Here is a 27,991-nt window from a genome sequence, read left to right as displayed (position 1 = left end):
CTATATTCCACTATTCAAGGTGGAAATATAACCTAAATGCCCAAACTTTTGGAGTATCATTAATTTTACGGGGTTGGACGGCATAAACCGCGAACCCCGTCCCAGGAAGACCCTGCGAAGACGAGAAGATGTGACTTGTGTAATGGCCTATTGGTCCGTCCTTAAAGAGTTGGGGGCAGAAGGCCTCCTTCTACTTGGCTTCTACTTGGCTTCCTCGTTGATGTGGAAGCCATTATTCCCGGGTGAATGAAGTAACCGGTGGGGTGCGTTGGGAGCCGGCCATGTGTCGATCCATTCAGACGCTGGGAGGTCAGTAATAACCCCGCTGAGCATTCGTTAGGACGCGACTATATATACGAGTGAGCTTGCGGTTCTTTGGCCACTCTCGGCGTCGAAGTCTTGTGAAATGTGGTTGGTTTCAAGAATTTCCCTGCGAGGGACTGCGGTGTATAGACGGACCATGCATGGTTAGCTTGGTGCTTCTACAGGACGCCAGGGGCTGCTCCGTTGTCTGCCGATTCCATTCCGTAGTCCGATAAACCCCCCCCCCCCGCGCTAGGAATGAGCGCCGCGGCAGGACCGGCAGCACGCTTTACTGTAATACCAATGACTGCAGAGGTTAACCTTGATTGCCAGAGCGCAGTTTGTGCCGGCCTGGTCCTGGCAGCTGTCATCTGGGGAGGAAAAAAGAAAGAAATATTATTACCGAACGGGCTGGACAAAAGCGATTTAATACAATATTAGACGAGGCCAATGACATGAATCAGTAGTTGGTCTCGTCTATCCCATGCATGTTTAATCCCCTCACTGTATTACCCTCTACCACCTCTGCTGGGAGGCTATTCCAACTTATCTTCCACTTGTTCAAAGCGTCTGTTACCTCAGTGTGTAGACGATGGAGGTTCAACTCGGGATAGAAGCCTGTCCCGGCACGGTGTCTTTTGGGGCTTACCTGGGGGGTCTGTAGGGCAAGGCAGTAAGTCACAGGCCTGTTTCACCACCGGCTTCACTAAAGGATCACAACCTCGGACAACATCCGTCCCCTGATAGCACTTGACATCCCGCATCCGCACTCCCACTCCGCACGTCTTGCTGCACTGTATGAGCAAAAGGTCCCGTGTGACTATAAAAAAGCTGCCCATTTACCAAAATTTTGATTTTTAACTGATTTCATGATAACTCACATCACAAAATTAAAAAAAAATATATATATAAACGAACCACAAAAAAATACAAATAAAAAAATGTAACAAACCAAAAAAAAATTTGCATATATAATTTTTTTTACACCCATAAGAAGATTATAATTAGCAATCAGTTGACAGTCAACCCGCTAAGGAACCCATTGGCCTATGGGAGCAGCCAATCACAGAGGTGCATCATGGGACTTATCATGTTCCACGCAGAATTGATATTTTTAAATCTATTCTATTTTTAAATCTATTAGAATTATTTTAAATCTATTATCAAAATTGTATAATAGTTTTAAAACCTAACAACACAAACTACTATTTTTTTTCATCCTCGATTGAATATTTTATGTAATTGTTATTTTATGTAATAAGTCAACTTATTTATTTAATTTAAAGTTTTACTTTAAAATAAATCGTCGATATACAGCCTACGGAACGCTCTCATCTAGTAGCATTCTATGAGCGCCGCATTCCAATCGAACAGGAGGGAACACCATCGCAACCAAGAAGGGGTTAATTAGTCTTATTCCCAAGACAAGCAAGGCACTGTTTGGATTTTGGCACCCGTCGGCCCGCGGACAGCGCTCAAGGCAGGCTGCGGATATGCTGGGAAGCCGTGTCTGGCAGGGATATCCTAAACCTAATCATCTTTTGGCAGCCAACGAGCAGCCTGTCTGGGAGATCCACCGGGACCTTCGTGGAGACTGAACGCGTTCTCACCTAAGGTCAAGCAGCGAGAAGCACGCGCGTCCTCTTACCTCGGACCAAGGGGTGGTGTACCACTTGAAACACGGCCTCTCGAAGCAGGTACCGTCCTCGGCGGGCTTCTTGGCAGCGTCGCAGTCGGAGGCGGTGCGGGTTTTGACTTTCCCGTTGGCAACCTCCATGCACAGGACGACTCGCTGTTTCGTTCCACGGCCGCAGGTCGTGTTACACTGTAGCGAAACATGACGAGAAAACCATATTTCCTCCACGAACGAGGAGAATGTTCTATAAATCTATAAGGCGACCGGGTTCCAAGTCTCGCTAAACGAGAGAGCAAGGGAGACTGAACATTTAATAAATAAGTAGATACGGGGCTAGCTGCCCTACCTTGTTGACCATGAATGACCCAAAAATGTAGACTATCCCTTTTTTTTAATAATTTAAATATTTTCCTTCATTTTTTTTTGTAGGATAGAACTTTTCAAAATATCGAAGTGAGGATTTTCTAGCTCGTTCTGAAATTTTTTAGAATTTGAATTAAAATTGAATCAAATTTAATTATTCTTTGCAGATGCGATCAATGTAACGACCAATGGAATTTACCTGCCAGCTGGGCCATTCCATCGTTAGAATGTTGCGCCTCTTTATATAGATATATTAAAAAAATCCATGATCTCTTACCCTTTCCCAGTCTTGGCTAAGCCACTGTGGGGGGCAATTCTTTTCTCCGCAGGGGTGAATGGCCAGAGGTTTAGCGTCTAGATTGCACTGGGATTCCGGAACGACTCTTCCGTCGCTGGTCTTGCAGTAGACATGTCTGATCATCTTCCCTTGCCCGCAACCTCCGCTGCACTGCGACCACAAGGTGAAAGGTACGTTAAAAATGGCGGCCTGTCCTGTATCGGTATGATCTCAAATACTGCCCCCCCCCTCCCCATCACCAAATTATGACCCTCTCTCCAAACTGCGATTCGCTGCAAGGAACATTCTGTAGAACGATTTAGAAGCTGACTATGACAAGGTCTTTCCTTCCAACGCCCCATGCCAAAGGACTGTGGTCTAACCACCAGAGCGACACAAACACGCACCCCTTCCAAATCTGTTTTCTACCGCCATCGGCACTCATCAATTACCACTAAAAATAGGCAGTCTCCTTAGAAACTGTTGCTAAGCAATGCCCATGAGATACCCGCAGAAGAGGTTTAGATGTTCCTCTTGGAGATAATTGGATTACTTTGCAGATGGTGAAATCCTTTTGTTTTTAAATGGGTTGAAATAATTTTAGCAGAAGTTAAATCCTCCGAAGGGAACGGATGTTGTCTGCCAACTGCCGACGCTCTAAACGCGATTTGGTTAAATGGCAAGCGGGTCTCTCGGGCCCTTGGACTATAAAACGGCATTGTTTGTTAACATCTTAGGTTTAAATTCAACCTTCTAGTCATAGAATCTTCACTGACGTATCCAGACGTATTATTTTGTACTTGTAAAGCTAAACGCACCTTACCGTTCCATGTTATTTTATCATTAAAATGCATAACATTGCATTTATTTACGTGAAACCTCATATCTCAACAGCCATATCTTTCTACCTTATTCTTTTTTAACTCTATCCTCCCTAATGATCTAAGAAGATCGATTTTATGTTTAGAGAACATAAAATGTATCTGACACCAATGATACATTATCAGACCCGATATAAGTCCTTACGGGTCCCCAGTCTGAGGCCGTCCATTGTCGATCACACGCCGGTCCCGTACAGTTCTTTTCTGATGGCGGCTTGGTGTTTGGGTCACACAGCTTCTCGTCCTCCGAGCAGCGCACGTCCCTGGTGATGACGCTTCGCTCGCCGCACTTAGCTGTGCACTGAATGGGAAACAGATAAATCAACGATCCGTTAATATCAAGATACGGCAATTCTTGATAACATTTACGTTCAAAATGTCCTAAGCTGTGGTGGTAACCATACATTATGGTAAGTTATGATGTCATCGAATGGAAACACCATGCCCTTCACCCAATGACCTCACTGAAGAGGAACAATATCGAAACATAGAGTTTAATTGTAGGCAGCCGGCGCTCGGGGATTTATACTTCGATTCTTAGAAGAAACGGCGATTGTCTGGAACGGAGTTCTTCGCGAGGCTCATCTCGTACCTCCAGAAACGCTTTGCCTACCAACTCTACCTATAAGCACAGAACGTCCCCAGACATGAAGTACGGAGGAGAAGACAGCCGGCCGGGCCATGAGTGCCAGCTGCCAAGACATCTGGTTTAAGGTGTGAGTTCATTTTATTTATTCCCCCAACCGCGAGTCTACAAAACGTTCGAAAGGAGAAAAAAAAACGCAAGACAAACAATTTTTTTTTAACGTAAAAAAAAACAAAAAAAACCACCCAGAAGGCGTCGAAGAAAAAAAAAAAAAACGGTATAAAGGAGCTCGGGGCCGCCCCACGGAACTCTGGGAGGGACAATATTGTCTAAGAGACTGACGTCGGCCCTATGTGTGGTGGGATTTATTAGACTGCGGACGGGGCAGAGCCGGCGTTCCTGACTTCTCTTTTATATAATGAGGTCAACGGCTCGACGTAAAAGAAACGAGTGCTTAGAATCCGGTGACCTGAGAAACGTTATTAACCCTTTCATAACTCGCGCCCCCCCCCCCCCCAATATTCTGTTTCAGCAACTCGCTCAAGTGTTTGCCAATAAATAACGGTCCTTAGGAGAACCACGACTTGAGGGAAAAATATCCTGTATGAAGTCACCTGTGATCAAGCAGGGGATCCCGGCTGTGATGTAGCAGGAAGTAAAGCATCAATCAGATATCATTTAATCCGAGGGGAGGAGTCGGTTCCAGACTGAGAACCTGAGATTGGGGTAAAAACCCTTCACCCCGAGACCTTGCTGTTGGGGTAAAAACCCTGAGAATCTGCCCATTCACCCCAATGGTTCAAATTGTTACCTACCCAGAAAATAGCCCTTATTCACAGCAATCACAACATATCACACGACCGTTCACGCTCGCTGAAATCATCTCGAGCCTCGGACACCCCCTTTAATCTCCAGTTTCTGGCACCGTATCGTAAGGCGGCGGCGCGTGTCGGCCACAGACGGCCACGGCAGACAAGCGCGTGACCGGCGCGTTTCTCGAAGACTTCACCAGGATTTGATCGCTCCCGACGCGGCCGTTTCATGCACTGCCAGTTGGCTCTTGAACTTGGACTTGGATCCAAGTACGATTAGCTGCGTTGGCAGAAGTGCCCGGTGGCCGGGGAGAGGCTTCAAAGACCCGTCTCCCAGCGGGACCCCCGCAGCTGCACCATAAACGCGTCAAACGCGAGGGATCACCTGAAGCAAAGAACGCGGCGTCTCCCAACTGAATTCAGTATCGTTACAGCATTAAGAGCTGCTATGATTAGCGGCTTCGCAGATAATGCTTCTTTAGACCTTTCTGTCCAAAAAAATCTAACTCCGTCGGAGTCACCGGAACCCCTTCGTGTCCGATATGATTTCCGGTCACCCCAACGAGGTGTTAAAAAACTCCTATTATTGATTTATCCGCAACTAATATATTTACAGATCCTTAAATCCACCGAATTATTAATAATAGTAATATTTTAATAATAAAATTAATGAATTAATGGCACTTGGTGGTCATCCACAGGAACTGTAAGGGTCTGGCCCTGAGTGAGCTTTGGGGTCAATGAAAAGGTTTTTGGGCAAATTGGCAGATTTTTTTTTTAACCCAGTTTTGGGTGAAAGGGCAGATTCTCAGGGGTTAGGTTTTTTTACCCCTTGGGGTAAAGGGGCAGATTCTTGAATCACACAGTCTGACCCCGACTCCTTCATATTCTCCTCCCATTTAATGATATCTGAGCATCCCGATTGGTGCGTTTCTCCCTCCAACATCACAGCTGGAGTCCCTGCTTGAACACAGGTGATTTCACCCAGAATCTCTCTACCTTCTGACAGGTGACAGTTCCCATGCGGACTTCTTTTCGATTTGATTTGGCTCGCGCTGAGCGTTCCGTTACGTGACGAGTTAGAGTTGACGTAGCGTTACCGTCACCCGCGTACCTCGGACCACTCGGACATCTCCCACTGGGGGCCGCAGGCCGGGTTCCGGCAGATTTTCTTCTCCTCCGGTCGGGTGATATCGGCCGACTCGCACATGTCGCTGTACACGGAGCTGTCGAAGCCCGGGGATATCATCTTCCAGCATCTGACGATACGGAACTGGTAGCCCTCCCCGCAGGTCCGCGAGCACTCGCTCCAGCTGCTGGTCTCCCACCTGCCATTCCAACCATTAAAGGGTTAAAAAGAGCTCTTCGTACATTTGGATGCTGGGTGGAATAGACCCGTTATTGGGAAAAAAGTATAGAAAGTACAATTATTTATTCCTTGCTTTGCTAATTCGTCAACGGCAACGACTTCTAAAACCTACGGCGGTAACAAAGTCAGATCATCGCCACGCCGGTCCAGGCTCAGCAGTTGGTACCATTGGCTGTTGGAAGTCCCTTTTTTTTGTCATTATCTCCGAACGTGTGGGGGGGCACTACGTTTTGGGGTTAGAGTATGAGAATTTTGGGGCTTTTGTGCAACAATGTTTCAAGAAGAAGCAGAATGTTTTCTAAACCTCACAAACTCTTACAAGGACCTCTTATGACCGGGGAACGACCAGCGAACGTTCTAACCGGGAGGGTTCTAATCGCGGCGAGGGTTTATTCAGTCCGGTGGGAACGCGTTGGGAAGGCCGGTTCTAGAGCCGGCAGTGAGCGTTCCGCGCGTCGTACCTTGGCTGGCATTCTCGTCCCGCACAGAACTCGTGCACGGGCTCCGGACGGGTCAAGGCATCGCAGTAGGAATCATCCACTTCCACCCCGTCGTATCGCACGCACATGGCGTAAGTTGACATCACCCCTGGTGCGGAGGGACAAACAGAGGTCAGGGGCAGTGCAGACGAGGGGATGAGAATTCACCGCGCATGGATTTACCGCTTCTGAAGCTAACCTATCACCCAAGGAATTATTTTATTGATGTCACCCTGAGCAGTAGCGCTGTACATTGAAACAAGGACCATGCCTAGTATTAATTACATCAGGAAATGAGTAGGTCAGAAACTGCCGGCAGAGCGGCCCCCATTCGGCCCCCGGCTAGTCTGCCCGTTTCTCCTGCTGTAACGACTCAAACCTTAATCAGTCGTTGGTCTCGTCTTAGATTCAGGAGCCGTATGTCTATCCCATGCATGTTTACCCTCACTGTATTACCCTCTACCACCTCTGCTGGGAGGCTGTTACACTTATCCACCACCCTCTCATTTGGTTAGCTTTGCCCGTATACTGACCCGTGGTACACGTGGCACTGCATGGCTCGTGGGAAGATAGCTTCCACCGGTACATATCAGCTGCGCTCATCCCCTGGACCTTCCTCAGTAATTTCAACCTATTTCTACCGAGAAACACAACAAAAGAGAGAGAGATTAATCCGCGGACATCTCGGCCAAAGAAGCTGCTTAAAACAGGGGTCAGGTGGGCATCTCGCTTTCTTACTTTTTACAATGACTTATTATTACTCGTACGATGATAAATATATATATATATACGTGGACACATATGGAAGTATCAGTTTATGGTGTGGAATTTTAAAGTTTTAGGTTTTTTGGGGGGAGGGGGGGACGTAGGGTTACTTTGTATTTTAAAAACCTACCTGTCCTGATCCCCTGGTAGAATGCCCAGCCTGGTTAGAAGCAGAGCTTCAACTGTCTAGAAATAGAGAGAATGGGATAAAAATACCCAAAGTAGAAACAGTTCAGAATATAACAAAATGGCTTTTTTTCCCCCCAATTTTTTTTTCTCTCAAGGACTCAATCAAACAGGCTATAAAGTGTCTCCTGATAATTTAGCGGGTGGATTCCACGCGCCGTAGACAGATGATCATGAATGATGTAGAAGGACCTAAGTGGGTTGGTGGATTGGCGCGCTCACTTTGGCTACTTCTTACCAACTCAATCAAAAGCTTACAAGGACCTTTCTTTTTAATTCCCACGATGCAACCTTTTGTTTACAGAGTTGTCTTGTAAATATATATATACTGGGGCATACTGGCAAATGAACGGCCATTTTGAATTGAGGGGTGGAAAGAAAAAAGCGACTGGATCATACCGAGAACGTACACAATCGAAATGAGAAGCCCAACCAGCCATCTGGCTCCAAAGGGTTAGATAAAGACGGTTTATAATATCATCTTAAAAGCATGCAGAAGGTCAGGTTTGATATTTCTGCTTGAGCACAGGTGAGTGGGTCACTATGACTGAGCCAGGGGCATACCCCCCCCAAAATGGTATTACGTAACCCCCCAAAAAAGACAGACTCATACGGCCCTCTTCTCACCACCACAAAGACATACAGGTAACATTATTCCAGACTAAAAAACAATGGCCGGCTCCAAGCAAAGAGGTCTACCAGAGTGAAAAATGTCTACTTAATCACAATGACTGGCCATTTGGATCGTTCCCTCCGCGTTAAGATCCAACAGAGCCATGGATTGCTCCTCATTGTCTTCTTCTAATATATCACAAATTATGTCTCCCAGCTACTGTGACTTGGACATATGAGGGTCTTTCTATTGCTTCCAAACGTAATATCAATAAGAGAAGAACCCATGAGGACATTAGAAGCCTTGCCTTGAGCTCGTTGACATGATGAACAGCCTAATTGTGAAGAGAAGATTAGCGAGTGGGAGGTAAGGTCCACCTACACCTATCCGTATCTAATGGGAGTTGGATGGAATTCCAATGTCATAAGTCTGGACCTACGCTTGTTTTAGGAGAATTTGCCTCTCAACTATGGATTTTAGCTGCCAATTTAGGGTTAAGTGGTAAAAAAGGAGTGGCCTGCTATTCCCCATTTGAGCCATTAACTTGATTTGTGAGGAACAATGGCCAGGGGGGATGACGCTGACCTTTCTTGTTCGACATCAAGGAAACCAATCAATAGCCATTCACCAATGAGTCTTGAGTGATCAATTCATCTAGTCAAGGTCTATAGTAATAGAGCTAACCTCATTTCTAAGCAGCAGAAGCTCTCTTGTAACCTCTTTTGTTTCGACTTGACCTGTGAGATCGCTCACTTTAGGCTTCCTGGAAGGCTCGGTGGCAAGTGATGTGAAAGCGTTTCAGTGATAAATTTAATCATTTTGTTTCTTAACGAAGTACGCAACATTGGGTTCTGTGAACCACTAAGCTGCACGTTTGGTAACAAATCATGGGGTCTCGGTCTTACGCATATCGTTATTAAGAGAAGATGCCCAAAACATCCAACTGGCCCATCTTTAAAGACCAGGGGTGAGAGAAAGGAGTGCATTCTCATTGACACATTGTTGCATATAACGCCTCCTTGCAACTCGGTGAGTAAATGTTTCTAGTAAAACATTTTGGGGCCAGATACCATAAATTTGGTGCTATATCTGGGACCACTTTAGGTGACTCTACCGGTGCTGGAGGAAAGTTGAATGGACTGGTTTCCAAATGGGATCTTTGGACCTTCAACGACGGAACCTAGAGGAACAGTTTATGGACATTTTCATATTCATCATTTAATTCCATGCCGCGCCATAACCAATCAGTATGGATAGCCGTGAACGTACAGCCGTCGGTTATCTGACCTGCCCGGCAGATTTCCGTCATCTTAGACCTAAGGAGTACGGATCTCTCTCTGATTCAGATCAGAAAAGTAGCGATCGTTAGGGTTATTTCATTAATTGAATGAACTGTAAAGGGACTTAAAATCATTTAAAAATGATAATATCAATAATTATTTTCATATATGTCGAGTCCTAATTTTGTTCCATTAACCCTGTGTAACGTAGGGCTACCTACATTTGTTTCAGCAGAATTTTAAGGAAGAATATTTACTGTGTGTCAAGGGGGCTCATCATACATAATTAAGAGTGTTCCGAAAAAAAAATCAATAAATGCATTAAAATACATGTATTTTAGAAATATTGTCTTTTAATCTCTCCTATCGAAATGGTGTTTAATTTTTATTTTTTATGATTCGGGGTGGGTTTTGTGCTCTCTTGTATGTATTCCCAGTATTTTACAATAAAACCTATTCTTCCAGTTTTTGGGGCCGATCCTGCAGAGCATTTACTGGAGCTGTCAAAGCCAAAAAGGAGGAAAAAAAAAAGAGAGAAAAATCCTAAACAGTTTGGCAGGCGGCCGCGGCCGGGATTCAGCTGTTGTTTTGGCTGCCGGAGGCAAGAAGATATATATATTTTTTTTTTTTTAATTTTTTTTTTAAAGTAAAGTCTAATCCCGTGTGCTGCGGGGATTAGAAGCGAACTGCACCTGGGTTTAGTGAAGCGAGATTAGAACACGCAAATCGCTTCTCTCAATTAGTGCAGGGCTATTTCTAGGAATTTCAAGAAACTTTATTAATAATTATCTTAATTTAAAGAAAAAGAAAAAAATTACTTTTTAAATGAAAAAATATATATATTTTTTTCCTGCTGTCCCTTGTAACGGCTACTTATAAATATTTGCAGTACCCTTAAATAGTTAAAATTACACGAAGGCATCAAAATAAATCAGTTAAACTTTTTAAAGCTGCTGACGCGTTTCACAGACATGTCAAGTGGGCAAAAAAAAATGAAGTGGCTGGGGGAAGGGCATTACCCAGACTATTTAAATGACTTCGTGGCCTATTTCTATTGGTGTAACAGAGTGGGGAATTTAGAAGAAGAATAATGGGGGTTTATTTACCCCGTTTAATTTATAAAGCCGTTTCCTGCTGTTTCTATACACATTATCGGGGCTTTTAGGGCTGTAGAACCCTGTAATTTCTCCCATAGAATACAAAGAATTATATAAAACCTACTTTTTAGGTAATAGAATCTAGAGATATTATTTATTATTAATTATTCAGTCTATATGTCAATAAATAAATTTTTGTCTAGAAATGTCCATCTGCAAGGGCCCAACATTGATATCAGAATAACTATGATAGGGTATAACCAAAAAGAACCAAATTTCTCAATATATCTAACTTTGCAACATACATCGAGGGCGGCCAACCTTCTAGAGAAGTCGTTGGCCCTCAGGTTTGATAACCTAGAAAGCTACACGTGACACCAATGTTTCGCGCCATAATTATACCTCCCCATTGGGTCATCCATGGGACCTGGAAGTTAGGACTGGTAAAGATTTGTCACCAACCTGGCTTTCTGTGTCTTGTTCGAAGACGAATTTCCATTGGAAATGGTGGAGTTGTTCAGTTGAGTCTCCGCCGACGTGTTGATGCTCAGCTCCAGGTAGGTGATATTGAGGTCAAAAGGCGCGCTGTCCTCATTTTCTTCGTAATCGACGTAGAAATTGTCCAGGTTCGGCTCTACAGAGTTCACGGGTTCCACTTGGGAAAAGAGGATGCGTCTTGTTAGATTAAGAAGGGCCTCTCTGGAGTCTGAGCTCTTTCCAGCCAACTGGTTGAAGATGGCGTTCTCGGAGAAGAATTCTTTAGAGTTGAATTTGGGCACAGAGTCTTGCTCGCCCATGATGTAAGCCGTCCTGTTGGTGTTTAAATCTAAAATAAACCAGAAACCAACATACGCTTGAGTGCTGTGAAATTTGCAGAAATAAATTCAAAATGGCCGTAAAAAAAAGGACTATACTAAAGGAGAAGGATGAGTATCCCCTCACTTGTGATAGAATGTTCCTTCTTCATCTAAAGTCATGGTTGACCCATAGCTTCCCCACCTTTTTTTTTTAAGGTGTCCAATGTTTTCAGCAAAAAAAAGAAAGTCTGTCCAAATTCTGACACACTCTCTAAACAGGGGCCTGTCCAAAATTCTCCAAAAAGGGCCAGTCCTACTTGGAAGGAGTAACAATGGCAAACTCATTGAAAGGCTCAGAGCAAGGTAAAGAGGTAAGAGAGAACGGGAAGGAATAAAAGAGCGAGAGGGAAGGAGAGTTAGGCGGGGAGAGAGTAAGCCCGTATGTATGCATGAAAGTATCTATGTGTTAGCATGAGTGTGTATGTGTAAGTATGTGTTAGAGGGAGTATGTGTTAAGATGATTGAGTAAATGTATGTAATGTAAGAGAGTCAGTATGTGTTAGTGTGTGTTAGTGTAAGTATGACTGTGTTAAGTGTAAGTATGTGTGTGCACATGTGTAAGAGAGAGTGTGTGTGTAAATATGTATACCAGTGTGTATGTTAGTTATCGAGGAGGGACATAGGGCCAATAGGGCCACTTGGCTTTGGCTGCCTCCTCAGCTCAGAAGTTGCCAGCCCTTCCTTGCGTGACCCGTAATGGTCACGTTTTCCCTTCCATTATATCAAGTTAAGTAACAATATGGAGCACTTGGCCCTAAGGAACCAAATAGGTTTGAGCCGTTACTATCCAGCCCTGATCACAAGGGATTTATATCATAATCTTCAATACCACGTCGGACAGTACCTTTGCTTGGTTTGCCTTTGGCTTTCTTCTCACACTCCATAGAACAATGTCCATCATAAACTTCATTTGTCTCTTGGCCACCGACAGAGGGCAGTTTTTCTGTCGATCCCTGCCGTGTATTTCCTCCTCCTCCTCCTCTTCCTTTCGGATTGTTGCTGTAGTAGCTGACGTTCCGAGCCATGAAATCATCCTCAAATTCTTTACTTTCCTCGCTCTCAGAGTCCGGGAACGTGTAGTAAATCGGCTGAGTAAGCCTGGAGTGCGGCCTCTGAAGAAGGGTGTACTGGAAAGTGATGGAAGGATTCTTCCCATTCTGGTTCCAAACCTACACAAGGACAGCAAAGAAATATTGGCTCAAAATAACAGTTTTTGGATATTAATATATATAAGAATAATATATAAGAAACACAATAAGGCACGGATACTTTCCCCAAGTCCGTCTACAACCACAGACAATATGTCCCGATGCGCATGTAACTTTACCATGATGTTTAAGCCTTGGTTGGTTGGCCCCTGAGCCACTATATATTCGATGCCAGTCTCGTATACATCCATCGGCCGCCGGTATTTAAAAACGGTGCCTGCAATGTTGTAGTTTTTTGGGCTGTCGACCTTGAAATTTCCGTTGAAGTAGAAGTATCCGGCTTCGTCTGCAACAGCTTAACATAAACATGGCGCATGTCGGTTAGTCCACCGATAAAAAGTCTTACTCCTCAACAGATTCGTACCAATTTAAACTTGACAATTTTGTTAATTTGTATAAATGTCTGAAACCAAGGAGGGTCCCCAACTAAACAAAGCAGGGAGCTCAGGATTTTCATTTGAATTTAGTTTTTCTCACTCGCTTACTCTCTGCCACCCTCTGTCTCGTTCTCTCACTCTATGTCTCACCGCTCTCTTTTTCTTCTTGTTCTCCGTTAGTTGTCCTTCATATCCGTGTTCCCCGCTTCTTCATTTTTCTTTAATCTCCGGTGATCCGCTTCTTCCGGTGACCCGGACCTCCTGGACCACATCAGGTTGTCCCCGTGGTGCACGCCAAGGCTCGTCCCTGATGCAGGAGATCCAGGAGGCCAGGGCAGCACAGCTGATCACCGGGAGAAGCTGATCACCGGGAGAAGCTGATCACTGGAGAAGAATAAGGAATGAAGAAGCAGAGAACATGAAGAAGGAAGAGATGAAGCTGAGAACAAGAGCTGCGGAGACTCGGAAACAGTTAGCGGAGAAGGCAAGGAGACAATGAAAGAACGATAGACAGCACGGCAGAGCAGAAGTGACAATGAAATTTGAAGTAACCTTCCGAATTTCATCTGAAGCAAAAGTGCAAGGATACGGAAAATGTGTCCAAATCGTTTTTGGTCCTGGTGCCCAAATCTACTTTTGATGTAAAAGTAACAGGATATTGAATTAAGAAAAAATGATCTTTATGAAAAGGGGCATGAAAAAAATATTTGTGAATTTGTGTTTTTTTCATAATGTTCTTTTAAAACAAGGTATCTTAATGACAAGTAAAGCAGCTTTAAATGTGTTAAAATATAAAAAGAACCCACCTTCAACAATGAAAGTAACACCATTGAATAATAAACATTGTACGCATATTCATAATAACCACGCGCATGGTCGTACGGAACTCACCTAAGACGTCTGCGGATTTCTTGCGCTCCACTATTTGAATATCCCTTGCTCCAGCGGGGATGTGCGTCACTAACGAGTAGCCTAAAAGATACAATGTATCACTCAATGCGCGTTGGGAACAAGGATAAAGAGCCATGGTTGTTATAAATTAAGGCAAAGGTAGCCATCGGAACGATGGTCATTCATCCGTTCCCGAGTCCCAAAAGAGACAGCCCAACTAGAACAAATTCTAATTTCAATTTTCATTCCTTCGCTCGTTTCTCTGAGACGTTGCGTGTTATGGTAGGCACCCGAGAAAGCCAAGCCCGGCTTAATAAAATAAACATTTACTACGGCTGAATACTTGGCAGAGCTAGAATCCCATTGACGTTGAAGATCCCGAAGCTCAAATAGTTGAGAAGACGTTAATTTTACACCTCCGCTAATGATGAAATCTACAAGGTTCCAGAGCCTGGAAGAAAGAGTGGGATTGTGTCCCGGCTGGGTCTACAGGACAGAAGGATTGCAATTGATAACCTTGAGCCAGTTACCAAGATGGGAGGCTCCCTTTCTGTAATTCCCAGTGACGTGGATACAGCTGCTTCCGTCTCCCTGGCAGACGCCGCATTTATCCAGAGTATGGGTGGAAAACAAGACTCCGTCACATCCAATCGGCTGGGGAGAAAGAAACGGTAAAACGCAATGGACCAGCGGATATTGCGTCGGTTTTAAGCCTCTGAAAAGGGTCTGGCAAGAATTTTTGTTCTGTAACGTTTCAACAAACCTCACATTTTCCAGACACACAAACCCCTCGGTAGTCACTGTACTTGCAAGACGTCCCGTCGCGAGCTTGGACCATCAATTGTCTCTGACCGTCGGTGGTGGTGCACTGAAGATCGCAGGGTTTGCTGGAGATGTGCACGTAATCATCTAAGATGCGACATATTCCAGTTAGCCCGTTCAATGGCAGCACACGTATTTGTTTATGATGCTAAATGCTACAATGTATCCAACTCTGATCTAACCTATGTGCAAAGGTAGAGGAGACTTTGTGTTCTTGAGTTGCAATGGGCATGAGACTCGAAATTTGGGGCAAACTCATGGCTATTGAGTTAACGTCAAAACCGACCCAAGGTTTACCAACCAGAGGGATCGTCCAAACAACTTTGCATTGAATTTAGAAGAGTCAAGCCACCTTGAGAGCCATCCAAAGGGACTTACTGGAGACCCAAGTCTACCATCCCACCGATTAGTGAATAAACCCAAAGTTGAGTTGGTGGTAGTTGGTTCTTCTCGATTTGGGATACAAATACATCATTCCGAAAGAACCCATGGATTCTCTTTTTAGGTTTTATTTCCTATCTCTGATATTTCTTTACTGATTTAGAACCCACTGGTAGTAAGTATACTCACCGGGATACAAAGGCTTCCATTGATAGGTCTTTCCATTGTACACGTGGGAATTAAACGATGTGCACTGCTCCTCGCGGAAACTCCTTCCATTTGTCGGGCATTCCTAAAAAAAAAAAAATATTTAAGCATTTATCAAACAGCAGCTTCTAAAGGTCACACAGATCAAATCAATGTTTGCCAACCAGACGGAATTAGAATAATTTATGGAAATAAATCAGAGGAAATGCATAATTCGCAAGTTTTATGTATTATATACATTTGTATCATTGGAATTAACTTCATACAAATGTATCCTCTCAATGGCTCCTGTCCAACTGAACGTTAACCCTTGTCTTTCCATGCCATTCATGCTATTACCTGAACTTTGCAAAGCTGGTATCTTTTTGAGGTTCCGGTGCAGGTTTTATTTCCAAGAACGCTGAGCGATTTCCTCCTGGAAGCGTCAAATTCAGCAGTTTTCAGATAAAAAAAAGAAATCAATTTCCCCCAATTTTCATATATCTATATTTTTTTTTATAAAAAAAAGTCACTCACCTTTGTCTAAGGCAATGCCTCTCTTGAGACTTGACTCCACCACCACAGGTCCGAGTACAAGCTGTCCACTTTGTCCATTCTCCCCACCAGAATGTGGTGGCGCTGGCTCCTTCTTCTAGACTGTTCGACGTCTGAGCATTGTCCTGGGGATCCAGATGAAGAGAACAAACTGGTATACTTTATGGATCTTGCTTAAATTTTAAATGTCGGTAATAGATGATCAGCAAAGGCACCCCTGCAGTCTATAAACCTAAACAATGCCTTCAGAGATACCCCAACCTCACAGGGGTTTCAGAATGTATAGGCAGTTAATCAATTGGAACAATTGCGTTTAAGACAAAGTTCCATATTCCAACAAACAGACACATTGTATCAAAATCAACAATCAAAGAGAACCTCACGTTATGTTCTTTACCGTGACCAAGGCTGGATTTTCCATGGGATAAACTTTGCATTCCCTTCGTGGTCCTTTTTTTTTCAAAGGCAGGAGAATAAAAACACTAAAATATTCGTGGTAATAACGCCACCGTTGCAACTAACGTTATAGAAGCCAAGCGCCATAATTAAATTTTTCTCTAATTTTCTTTTTTTTTCTTTCTCATCATAAACTTTGTAGGGTTGTGGAAATTTCCAGCCCTGGAAATACCTTCTACTGGACGAATTTAACAATTCCTCTTGGGTGACGTATGGAGCTTTCCAAACCTCGTAAGTGTTTGTCTACTGTATTTAGCTTGGACATGTCTGTATTTATGAAAGAAACTAAGAATTGGCTTCTGCAGCCCAGCTGATTTTCTTTGAGCACCTGTCACACAGTAAGTATTCCGAATTACAATGAAAAAGCAAACCATTTCCATGTTTTTCAAAGCCCTTCTTTTTTTTCTATACAGGATCCTATTAATATTAATAAAAATCTCCGATGAGACATAGACTCACCTGGGCTAGGACACATGTGAGATTAAGCATTAAAATAAGAAATATCCATTGGGTTCTCGTGGCTTTTCTCATAAACAGGTGTGATTCTGGATCATCCATGGTAGTATTCATCTCCGAAAGGCTCTAGAAAAGAATGTTACAAGCAGATATTGAGAAACATTGTATCAAAAAACAGGAAAAACATGGCGGACACCACTACACTTGATTCTCAATATGCTAAAAAATCAAAAGAGAAGCGTGTATGTTACCATCAATGTCTAAAGGATCCTAAAAGACCCTAACAGGGTTGGTCCAACTCAACCTGACCAACGTTGACTTGAAGGCCATCCAGATAATGCCGCTTCTTTCTGCTCTTACTTTACATTGAGTGTAGGCATCTAGCAGTGATATAAGCAGTCAGGATCTCAAGAGACCTCAAGTTCTTAAGTAATGTTTGTTACTTTTGGTTATTTTTTAACATATTGAGGCTTGTATGATACGATCAATGTCTAAAATATGCTGTTGGTGTTGGCCCAACTCAACCTGACCAATGTTGACTTGAAGGCCATCCAAATTATGCCTCTTCTTTTTTTATTCTCCTACTTTATATTGAATGTAGGCATCTAGCAGTGATATAACCAGTCAGGATCTGAAGAGACCTCGAGTTCTTACGTAATGTTTGTTGCTTTTGTTTTTTTGTGTATTTCTGGGCTTCGGTTCACCATGACGGTAGGAGATCCTGTCTGGAACACCTTGTACATGTGGCAGACGTGTTAATAAAGCAAGCAAATTACTTGTGAACTTTTAAGAGCTCAATAACCCCACATGTGCAGAAATCTGTTTCTTTGGCATCGAAAACCCCCATTCTGGAGGTGAAAAATCCAAGGGTCACGAGAAACAAAACCTACACCCTTCTTGTTCTCTTAAAAATATTGAACGAACAGTCTCGGGAACCTAATTCTACTTATTTTGGCTCTGTTATCGCTTTCAAAATACAACCCACCACACACATTATATTAATTTCATCTGCAATAAAGGTTTTATGGTTTAGGGTTAAGAACTTAGATCACACAAGTATCTCCTTCCCTTCTTTTCCATTCAAATTTGGAACCATGCAAAGTTTAATGTGCTTTTTCCCCAGATCTTAAAAATAATGTTTCCTTGGATTTTATATGGAGATTGTTTAATTGATGCAATTCTAATGGCTACGTTGTATACCCTTGGGATACCCCATTGGAGCCAGTCATAGATGGAATAGAGTGACGTCATCTGAACGCTATAACCGTCTTGGAAACAGGAAACCCATTCGAGATTTCATAAAGATTTGAAAAGAAAAAAGTGTCCGAGAAACCAAATACAAACAAACATCGAAAAGAACTGCAGTCTTTTCTTTTCAGCCAGAAATCATCAAGACCCCATTGAGGTCCTCTCATGGTGACAGCTTCCATGATTCCCATGTTGGGTTGCAGACAGATATACTGTATCTCCACCAGGGCCACCATCAGAAATCTTGGAGCCCCGTACAAAACGACATGACCTCCCTTCCCAATCCCACCCAAAGCTCCTCTCACCACTATGTCCATTGCTCACAATGACCCCAAAGCATGCCATGGAACCACCCAACCTCAAAGTCCAGCCACTCGACCCCAATCCCTGGAAGGAGGCTTCTGAGCCCCGGTGGGAATAAGTCGCCCTCTGCTCTTGCAATCAAGCCAAGAATTTTTGCACAGAGTGTTATTTAATTAGCAAAAGTGGTGATTTTGGGGACATTTTGGTTATAACGGATCCCGGCCTCCGAGTAAGGTCTGCAAACATCTGGTGTCCACCGTTTTAGGCAGCGGCACCTCTGCTCCTCCCGGCACCGCTGGACGTTTAAAGGCTTCTAAGCGATTGTTTGAGAAGCACACTAATTCATTGATGAACTCCAGCCCGGAGCTCTTGGCCGGCTGCGCCGCGGACAGGTGTCTCAGTGTCTAACTACACTTGGTTTTCATTAAGTCTTCCAGACATATCTGGTGTCAGGCCAAGAAACACTGCTTACCGCAACATCTTACATGAACTTTTTAAAAGGCAGAGAACAGCGCAGGAACAGCCACGGTTTTAGGAGCTGGCAGGGGGGAAAAAAAGACCTTCTCGGTACTGAAGGAATCGCACACACGACCTTTAATCACATGAATCTAATAAAATAATACTTTTATACATTATTACTTCAGTTATCACTTTTTAAACTCCTTGTATTATGCCATGGGGACAAGAGTCAGCAGGGATTCAATTAATTTGTGATGAAGATCTACCTGGTAGCTGTCAGGATTTGCCCCTGAATCCCAGGGTTTTTACCCCCAAAAAAGGGTCATGGGTAGCTTCATGCAATAGTTTCAGGGTCTCTGGGTGAATGGGTAAATTCTAAGGGTTTTTACCCCAATCTCAGGGTCTGGTGGTGAATAATCAAGGTTTTACCCTAGTCCCATGGTGTTGGGGTAAATGGGCAGATTCTCAGATTTTTTTTTACCCCAGTCTCAGGGTCCTGGACGGAATGGGCAGATTCCCTGAACACTTACTTGTGATACAAAAACAATCACTAATAGCTTATTGCCATAGCAACAAAAATCCTTTTAAGCTTTTCTGCAGAATAAATAACTGATCTACTAAACTTTATTTTCTTAAAATTCTAGAGAATTTTTTATGTTTTAAGCACCTTTATAACGACCTTTCAGACCTCTCTCGGTGGTCCTTGTCATGACATACCCCATAAAAGCCCTAAACAACATAACGGAGCACCTTAAAGTGTTTTTTTTTAATGAAATCATCTATAGATCATCTTCACCTGCCCGAACTCCCGTCCATTGAGATAAGAATGTTCAACAAGGTCCTTTGATGGAACCCATATGTTATGTATGAAGACGTCCTGCTCGGTGAGACGTCTCGTACGTTGGAGATGTTTATCACGGAATGTTGTGTCTACGCAGGTATTTAAGTTTAAAGTATTCCGTATGAATTGCTCTCTGCCAATAAATCAATTAAGATCAGATGAAAACTTAGCGTCTTTGATCTCTGGATTGATAACCAGCAGAGGAAGTTCATGGTGGTTGACTTCCAAGCTGGTGAGGGTTACTAACTAGCGTCTATACGTTATCGGTCAGTGTTCCTCTTCAAGTATCTCTAAATGAATCCTCCATGGGCGTAAGGAAATACTTAGGTTGTGACTGATAAGTGCCATGAATCTACAAAAAATACCGTCGCGGGTTTGGGATGACTATATAGATATGGACAACGTCCCTCAGAGCTGGAGGCATCTACAGGGGTTCCACGGAAATACAAATATAAAACGTTCAACATCCATAAAGTTACGGTAAAAGTTCTGCTCAACGGACGGAACCGAAATGTACAACAATTATGCAAAATCTAGAAAGAAAGAAAAAACTCTGTGTCTGCCTAGAAAAAAATTTTACGTAGTAGGTAAGCGTTCATTGCAAATCTTGGAATAAAAACTTAAACCGGCACGGGAAAAAAAGCACATAAAATTTTGAGTTCTAACAAAAAAAATAAGACTGTCGGAGTTGTCTAATTATAAAAACGTACAAAAGAAGGTATTTATAATGATTTTTGATCCCCTGTTATAATTGTGTCTTTTTTTATTACATTTTCATGAAACGCAATCACACCCATTTCTAGATCTCTCCAGATTTACTCTCGATGACATCGTAACCGTAGCTGATTGTGTGGACATCTAACATTGCGGCTGATCCGGTTTCATTTAAAAAAAAGTTATTTTTCACTCGAGAAATGTCAGCATCGGAAGAAACGCATGACACGTCGAAATTTGCTAGCTGTGTAAAGATATTTAGCCTGGTCGCGTTGTCTAAGGTGGACAACTGGACCCACCGGAGTTCTCCAACACTGGATTCATTTATGGATGCTCTATTAAAGTCAAACTCATTAAAAAGTTATTACCAACCAAGACTAGTCTTACATTCTATGAAATATGTTGCTAACTTGTGTGTACTGACGATAGATTGACGTTCTGTTTCAAGTTCCTATAAGTTCTCCAGAATTGACCTTCGCTGATTGACCTCCAGAGCTATATCTCTTGGTGGCACCTGCACCTATAGGGTTAAATCGAGGAGGTATGATACTTCCTTCAAGAGTTTTGGTTTTACGGTGAAGTTGGAAAAGATTAAATGACATGATAGGTAATAACCTCAACTAAGGTAGACGTTTATTGATGGAATCCCATGTATCAGGTAAGACCATCAAGCCAAACATGAGCCCAGACTACGCTTCAACGGATATAAATTACCCCAACGATCCAAACATTCTGGATCTCATCTGGAAAGACTCATGAACCTGCTATCTTAAACGCCGTGCTCTCGTACAATGACCTCGGGGTCAAGGAGTTCCTTCCGCAAAACCATTTTACTGTTACTGTATCAAATAAACTTGGACAAGGAAAAAAAAAAAGATGGTTTCTGGACCAAATACCCACCGGCCATGATGTTCCTGGGCAGTTGCAGTAAAGGGTTAAGCTTAAAGAAGGTTTTTTTGAGAAGAGTGATTCTAGTGCAAAGTTCTAAAAGTGGTCTTATCACCATAGCAACTAGGAGAATGGTTCACTCAGTAGGAATGATTGCTATGGTGATAAGAGAACTTTTCAAACTCTGTACTAGAATAATTCTTTGAAGTAACCCTTCGGAGTCTCCTGTTGTTAGTGAGACTCATCAGGGGTGAGGAAAGGAAGGTTAATGTTACTGAGAAATATATACCGCATTTAAAAAGACATTGTATCTTAAAAGTAACGGTGGCTCCTTCGGAGGAAGATTTGGTTACATTTAAGGTTTTGTGGCTTTTTTTTTGGCATCCTGTGGAAGCCCAGCGTATAAACCCCTCGTGGCCAACCTAACAGAGACCGTAATGTCGAATGTATCAACCCCCTGTGTGCGGCCGAGGAACACTCATCATACATCATACATGACGTTCTGTTACATATTAGATACATTGAGAAATAGATACCCCATAGAGAAGCGGAGGCTCTTACCTGATGGGGAGGAGGCGCAGGTGACGCTTGCTGTTCCAGGTCAACGGTGGGGAGAGGGTGGCAACCAGGTGACTGCTTGGGTTAATGGCACTGGATGGGCAGGTGGCGGCCGTGCGTAGACACTGATACATATATAATATATATATATATCTATAGCTATGTGTAGAGGATGAGGCAAGGTGACATTAACACACACCCAGGGCTGCTTCTGGGGACTGCCACGCTAGAGGTGTGCTAGCCCGCACGCCGGCTCTATAAAGGGTTAATATTGCCATATAATGACAGTCCTTATTCCTTCTGTTTACCTGCCTGCCTGTCCTTGAGTCTGTCTGCCTGTCCTTGAGTCTGTCTGCCTGTCTCTGAGTCTGTCTGTCTGTTCCTGACCCTGTCTGACCCTGTGTCTGTTCTTGGCGCTGTCTGTCTCGTCCTATGTCTTCCTGATTGTGTTTCTCACCTTGACACCTTGTGTGTTCTATGGCTGTCTATCTTTGCCTGTCTGTCCCTTTAACTGTCTGTCCATGTATCTGCCTGTCCCTATCTGCCTGTCCCTGTGTCTGTCTGTCTCGGTGTCTGCCTGTCCCTGTGTCTGTCTGTCTCGGTGTCTGCCTGTCCCTGTGTCTGTCTGTCTCGGTGTCTGCCTGTCCCTGTGTCTGTCTGTCTCGGTGTCTGCCTGTCCCTGTGTCTGTCTGTCTCGGTGTCTGCCTGTCCCTGTGTCTGTCTGTCTCGGTGTCTGTCTGTCCCTGTGTCTGTCTGTCTCGGTGTCTGTCTGTCCCTGTGTCTGTCTGTCTCGGTGTCTGCCTGTCCCTGTGTCTGTCTGTCCCTGTGTCTGTCTGTCTCGGTGTCTGCCTGTCCCTGTGTCTGTCTGTCCCTGTGTCTGTCTGTCTCGGTGTCTGCCTGTCCCTGTGTCTGTCTGTCCCTGTGTCTGTCTGTCTCGGTGTCTGCCTGTCCCTGTGTCTGTCTCCTCTGACTCCCAGTCCCCGCTCCGCTGTAGGTTTTATAGCTGCTGTCAGACAGACTGTCAGGAATTCACACTTAGACCTCACTCTCCTGTCTTTTCCTCCTCCTCCTCCACTTCTTCACTCATTTTCTCTGGATTATATCGCCCTCCCTCCCTCTCTCTCCCCTGTTCTTCACTCTCCACCCACAGCCCCCTTTACCTCCTCACTACAAACCCCTGCCCCTTCTCACCGCTCCCAGTCCCTGCGCCGGTCCCTTTATTCCTTATTATCTCTCTGTTTAAGTCTGTCTTACTGTCTGGCTTCAAACCAAATCTAAACACGAGCTTTAACCACTTAGCCGACCGGTAGCTGGCGGCAATAGCGGCTCTTTGCTTTCCAGGACTCTCAGGAGAAGGTGACCGTGCGCTCACCGCGAGCTTAAAATCTTCCCGAAACACTTAAAGCAGGGGATTGGGGACGTTAACCCCGTAATGTCATCTCCTCTCCCAATCATTTTTAAAATAATGGCGCGTATTCAACAGGACGTACAGTTTCCAGGGTCGTTTCCCGGCATATATAATGTGTGTCGGCCAGGTACTCTGCACGTGATACAGGTGTGAGCTCGACTCCATGCCCCTCGTGACTCTGGGTCCCCATACACTCGAGGGGTTTGCTTATTGCCTCTTGTGGCTTTAACTGGGATTCTGGCAACAAAATATGAATTTGGACCTGTACTGTAAGCTCTTTGGCCTAGCAGCATCCCTATGGTCTCTGGTACCCTATGCAGAATATGTCTCTGGCGTCACCTTCTGGCATACACAGGTTGGCTGATATAACAAACAACTCCATGACGGTGCCGCCAAGTGGGACTCTTGTCTCTCGTTTGGTAGAACCAGTGGTTGGCTGGCACCTTCTTGCCTGGGGGGGGACAGGTAATGCCAAGTGGCCCCCTCGGCCCTTTGCACCCCCCAGTAACTCACGTACACACTCACATTTACACAAACTTACACTCATGTTAACACACTTACACATAATTACACACACTAACACACACACTCATGCTAACACATAGTCCTTTTCACACACTTACACATTCATGCTAACGCACACATACACATTCATGCTAATGCACACATACACATTCATGCTAACGCACACATACACATTCATGCTAACGCACACATACACATTCATGCTAACGCACACATACACATTCATGCTAACGCACACGTACTTACACATACACATTCATGCTAACGCACACATACACATTCATGCTAACGCACACGTACTTACACATACACATTCATGCTAACGCACACATACACATTCATGCTAACGCACACATACTTACACATACACACAATTATTGACATGCACTTAAAACAGGTTTGCTTTACCTTCATCAGTATTAAAGTTAAACTTGGATTTGTGTCTTTTCCGCTTTTTAACGTGACTTTGTAACTCAAATGACCTCAAATCACATCAAAAACTCAAGGAATTAGTAATGTTAATGCCCACAATAAGACATTTTAATTTGTCCAGTTAAAAGTAAATTAAAGTTGTTGTCCCACTTGCGCTGCTTAATTTAACTTTTTACGACTAAACGTACGCTTAGAAACATCCTCCCCTGAAATCATTGGTCAATCAAGTAAAATGTTGCCTCATTCATATTATTTTCCGGGAACGCTTAATTGTCACGTGACACGAATGCAGGGACTGATAGGATGTTGCCATAGGAACTGAAAAACATTGTTTTAAAGAGATTAAGAAGGTTCGCTCAATCCCAGCTTTACAGAAGATAAGACTCCAGCCTTCAGAATGCGACGTTCTGCGGGAATTTTTATTAAGTAATTTATTTTACACAGAATATAATAAAAATGTTTTGTTACCCAGATCGGCCCCCATCCGGCCCCCGTCTAGTCGCCCGTTTCTCCTGCTGTAAAGACTCAAACCTCAATCAGTCGTTGGTCCCGTCTTAGATTCAGGAGCCGAATGTCTATCTTCACGATGGGCTATTAAGGGGTTAATATCTCAACAGTCTCAGAAAAGTTCCCAGGTATGCCGAGGGGTAACAGAACCAACGCCATGTAAGACCGGAACCCCGTGGGGTATTTGCCGATTTCAGGGTAGAAGGTGGATATTTTATGCAGAGAAAAGTTACTGCAAAGGAAAAGAATAAAAGCGCAGGATCCGGCGTCCGCGCCAAAGCAGGTAGCAGAGCTTACTCGGCCCTGGACAGCAGGGGGCGCCAAAAGGACAAAAGGGAAAGCCGGGCACATAGAGTATGTTGGTACAAATCAACTCATTCAGAAACCCAGAACTTGCCGGCAGGTCGGCCCCCGGCGGCCCCCGTCTAGTCGCCCGTTTCTCCTGCTGTAAAGACTCGAACCTTAATCAGTCGTTGGTCTCGTCTTAGATTCAGGAGCCGTATGTCTATCCCATGCATGTTTAATACCCTCACTGTATTACCCTCTACCACCTCCGCTGGGAGGCTGTTCCACTTAAAAAATCAGGAGATAAAAGAACAAATGTTACAGTTCTTTTGACTGTTTTTTGGCTACAGTATAACCATGCAGGTCCGTCAACTCACCCTCATCCCAGAGCAGGTGGTTTTTGGACATGGAGGACCCAGGGCCCATATTAGAGCTTCCCATCAGGGCAGTCCCGCCAAACTGCACCCCCCCTCCGTGCTCCAATCCTTCCTAGCGGGAGCCAGGATATGACATCATTTTAAAGACACGCGGTACTAGGCGGAAGTAGACTATGGCCCTCTATAATCTTAAAGGACCAATGGGGGGGGGGGGGTCAGCGATCTCCCGATCTACAGGGGGCCCGATAACCCAAGAGGCTGATTGGCTCACTGTTATGCAGCAAAGGGGCTGCCGTCCGTCTGCCGTAGCCAAGGGCCGCATGTCTATAAGTTAATGAAAATAATGATGATCACTGAATCCCAGTTTATCTGGAGAATCAACCGGTATCCGCTCTGGAGAAAAAAATAAAAAACACAAAATATACAAAAAAAAATACTTATAAAGCCCTTATTGTTGCCAAAAACTCTGGGTTCCATCATCAAAAACAATGGTGAATCCCGCGCTATCTAACAGAAAATTAAAGGTTTGGGGTATTTTGCAGAAAAATTTGGAATACGCGTCGGCAGGATGCAGCTGCGAGCTCCTTGTGGATTTTAACGAAGCTTTTTTTTTTTTTTCCTTAAGAATAAAAAGCATATTATTCTCACTTTCAGTCACTCCTTGGGCGACGTCTTCAAAAGCAACACCAGACAAAATACAAGAAAAAAATAAAAAAATCGCAATGAAATCGAGTATTAATATTCGGGGGATTTTTTTTTCTCAGTAATTTCTCAAACGTTGAAAAGTTTGGGATATTTAACTAGAATATAAAAAATTTCAAATTAAGGCATTAAATTTGAAGGACCCAAAAAAATATATATATCACATTTATGTTAATAAATATTCTAATATTTCTATGATTTCTTATATATATTAATTTATAATAAATGTTATAATATATATATATGGTTTTTTTTTTAACTGGCCCAGTTGTTATTTTTAAAATTTAGCAGACCATACAGTAGCTTGAATAATAATAATAATAATTATTATAACAAAAATAAATATAATAATAATATAAATAATACTAACAATAAATATAATAATAATATAAATAATACTAACAATAAATATAATAATAATATAAATAATACTAACAATAAATATAATAATAATAATAATAATAATAGAAATAATAATAATATTCACATTTGTCAACTTTGCCATTCAAAATAGTGGAAAATCCGGCAAAAAAATGTAGAGAAAAAAATCTTATGAAATTCGGGATGCTAAAAGATGACCCTTTTGGTGCTTCCTCCATTTTTCTGATCTGGTGGGACAGCCAATGTTTTATTAGGTTATTTGAGATTGATGTTTTTTACAAAAAAAGCATTTTTCCCCCCTGAGAACATGAAAATCTGACAGTCGGCAGACAAAACATTTAGCGCATGCCTTTAGAGGGTGGTAGATAAGTGGAACAGCCTCCCAGCAGAAGTGGTAGAGGGTAATACAGTGAGGGGATTAAACATGCGTGGGATAGGCATACGGCTCCTGAATCTAAGACGAGACCAACGACTGATTAAGGTTTGAGTCGTTACCGCGGGGATCGTTTCGTTTTCACGAGAGAAACATCCACATTCCATCCGAGTCCCTGGAATCAGACGCCGCTTTACACGGGAGCCGCGCCAGCAGACGAGTGCGCAACCAGAACGCCAATCCAAGCGCGTCCGCGGAGAGCAGACACCGGCAGATACACGGACCGCTATCCTCGGCGGACGCTCAGCGGGCAGACGGGGAAACCAAATACCATGGACAGGTTTCAAGGTTATTGCGGTCAGAAAGAATTTAACCCCTTAGAGAGACGAACAACCTCTGGTGTCCCAGCTACTGTACAGGGGGGCCCACGAGACATTACCTGACATGACGAGACAGCGTTGCTGTCAGTCATGTGATATTTTGGGCGAGGTTTCCCGGCTCAAACACTGCACTGAGCTGATGCTTTATGGCAATGCTAACGAAGTCCGTTCCTCCATAGACTTCCATTAGTGAGAGAGTCCTGCTGGCTGATCAAGACTGAGTCATTCTATCGTCCCCCACAGGCAGTATGATAAGGAGTCGGGGTTTTTAGTAGATCGGGGATCAGATAACAGAGCGAGAACGGCTGATATGCAGCTGCCTGAAAACATTATATTATGGGGCAAAAAACTACAACTGGGGTAAAAAAGAAAACAGTGTGATATTTCTGAAAATGTATTTTTATCTGATATTTAAACATTTGGTGTGTGGGGGGGTCCCCTTGAGATGCTGGTTTAAAAGATGTTACTGTTATTCGTAGAAAGAACAAAATTGGGGAAGGGACAGACTTGAATGCCTGACCAGTGCAGGTGGTATTTGGTATTTACAGGGCACGTGTGTTATACCCGAGTATGGCTGCAGCTGCTGGAAGCCATGTTTGGATCCGTGAGTTCATGACTCCTTCATGACATCATACACCAGCTGCCGGTCCCTCCAGGTCACTTTCTTTCATGTCCTTTCTTCTTCACACTACGTTTGGCCAAGAAGCCCGTTGTCACCGTCTTGCTGTATATTCATACAAACACGCGTGTGGACATATATGTCATATGTTATGT

General features: G+C 43.5%; 1 protein-coding gene across 1 annotated transcript; it reads right to left on the bottom strand.

Moving 5' to 3' along the window:
- Nucleotides 1–555: 555 nt before the first annotated feature.
- Nucleotides 556–20,552, bottom strand: LOC149277426 (ADAMTS-like protein 2). The gene is made up of 19 exons (XM_089502881.1): nt 20,507–20,552; nt 16,840–16,844; nt 15,907–16,049; nt 15,730–15,805; nt 15,373–15,475; nt 14,744–14,889; nt 14,511–14,634; nt 13,981–14,061; nt 12,832–13,007; nt 12,349–12,673; nt 11,110–11,473; nt 7,240–7,343; nt 6,689–6,815; nt 5,973–6,186; nt 3,606–3,761; nt 2,580–2,750; nt 1,952–2,128; nt 953–1,097; nt 556–674 (listed from the first exon to the last, which is right to left on the bottom strand). The coding sequence occupies exons 1-19, from the start codon at nt 20,550–20,552 to the stop codon at nt 556–558; spliced, it is 2,802 nt and encodes a 933-aa protein (XP_089359007.1).
- Nucleotides 20,553–27,991: the final 7,439 nt, after the last annotated feature.

Source organism: Sceloporus occidentalis, unplaced genomic scaffold (assembly GCF_023333645.1).
Source record: "Sceloporus occidentalis isolate IW3139 unplaced genomic scaffold, rSceOcc1.0.p SCAF_214, whole genome shotgun sequence".
Classification (NCBI taxonomy): Eukaryota; Metazoa; Chordata; class Lepidosauria; order Squamata; family Phrynosomatidae; genus Sceloporus; species Sceloporus occidentalis.
Note: the sequence above shows the minus strand (reverse complement) of the source record. Positions and strands in the feature narration are given on the sequence as shown.

Coding starts and splice junctions, on each gene's coding strand:
- LOC149277426 (XM_089502881.1), bottom strand. CDS start 20,552: ATGTTAGATGTCCACACAATCAGCTACGGTTACGATGTCATCGAGA. Junction 3,762..5,972: donor AGATGTCCGAGTGGTCCGAG/GTACGCGGGTGA, acceptor TTTCCCATTCAG/TGCACAGCTAAGTGCGGCGA. Junction 2,129..2,579: donor TTAGCCAAGACTGGGAAAGG/GTAAGAGATCAT, acceptor GTTTCGCTACAG/TGTAACACGACCTGCGGCCG.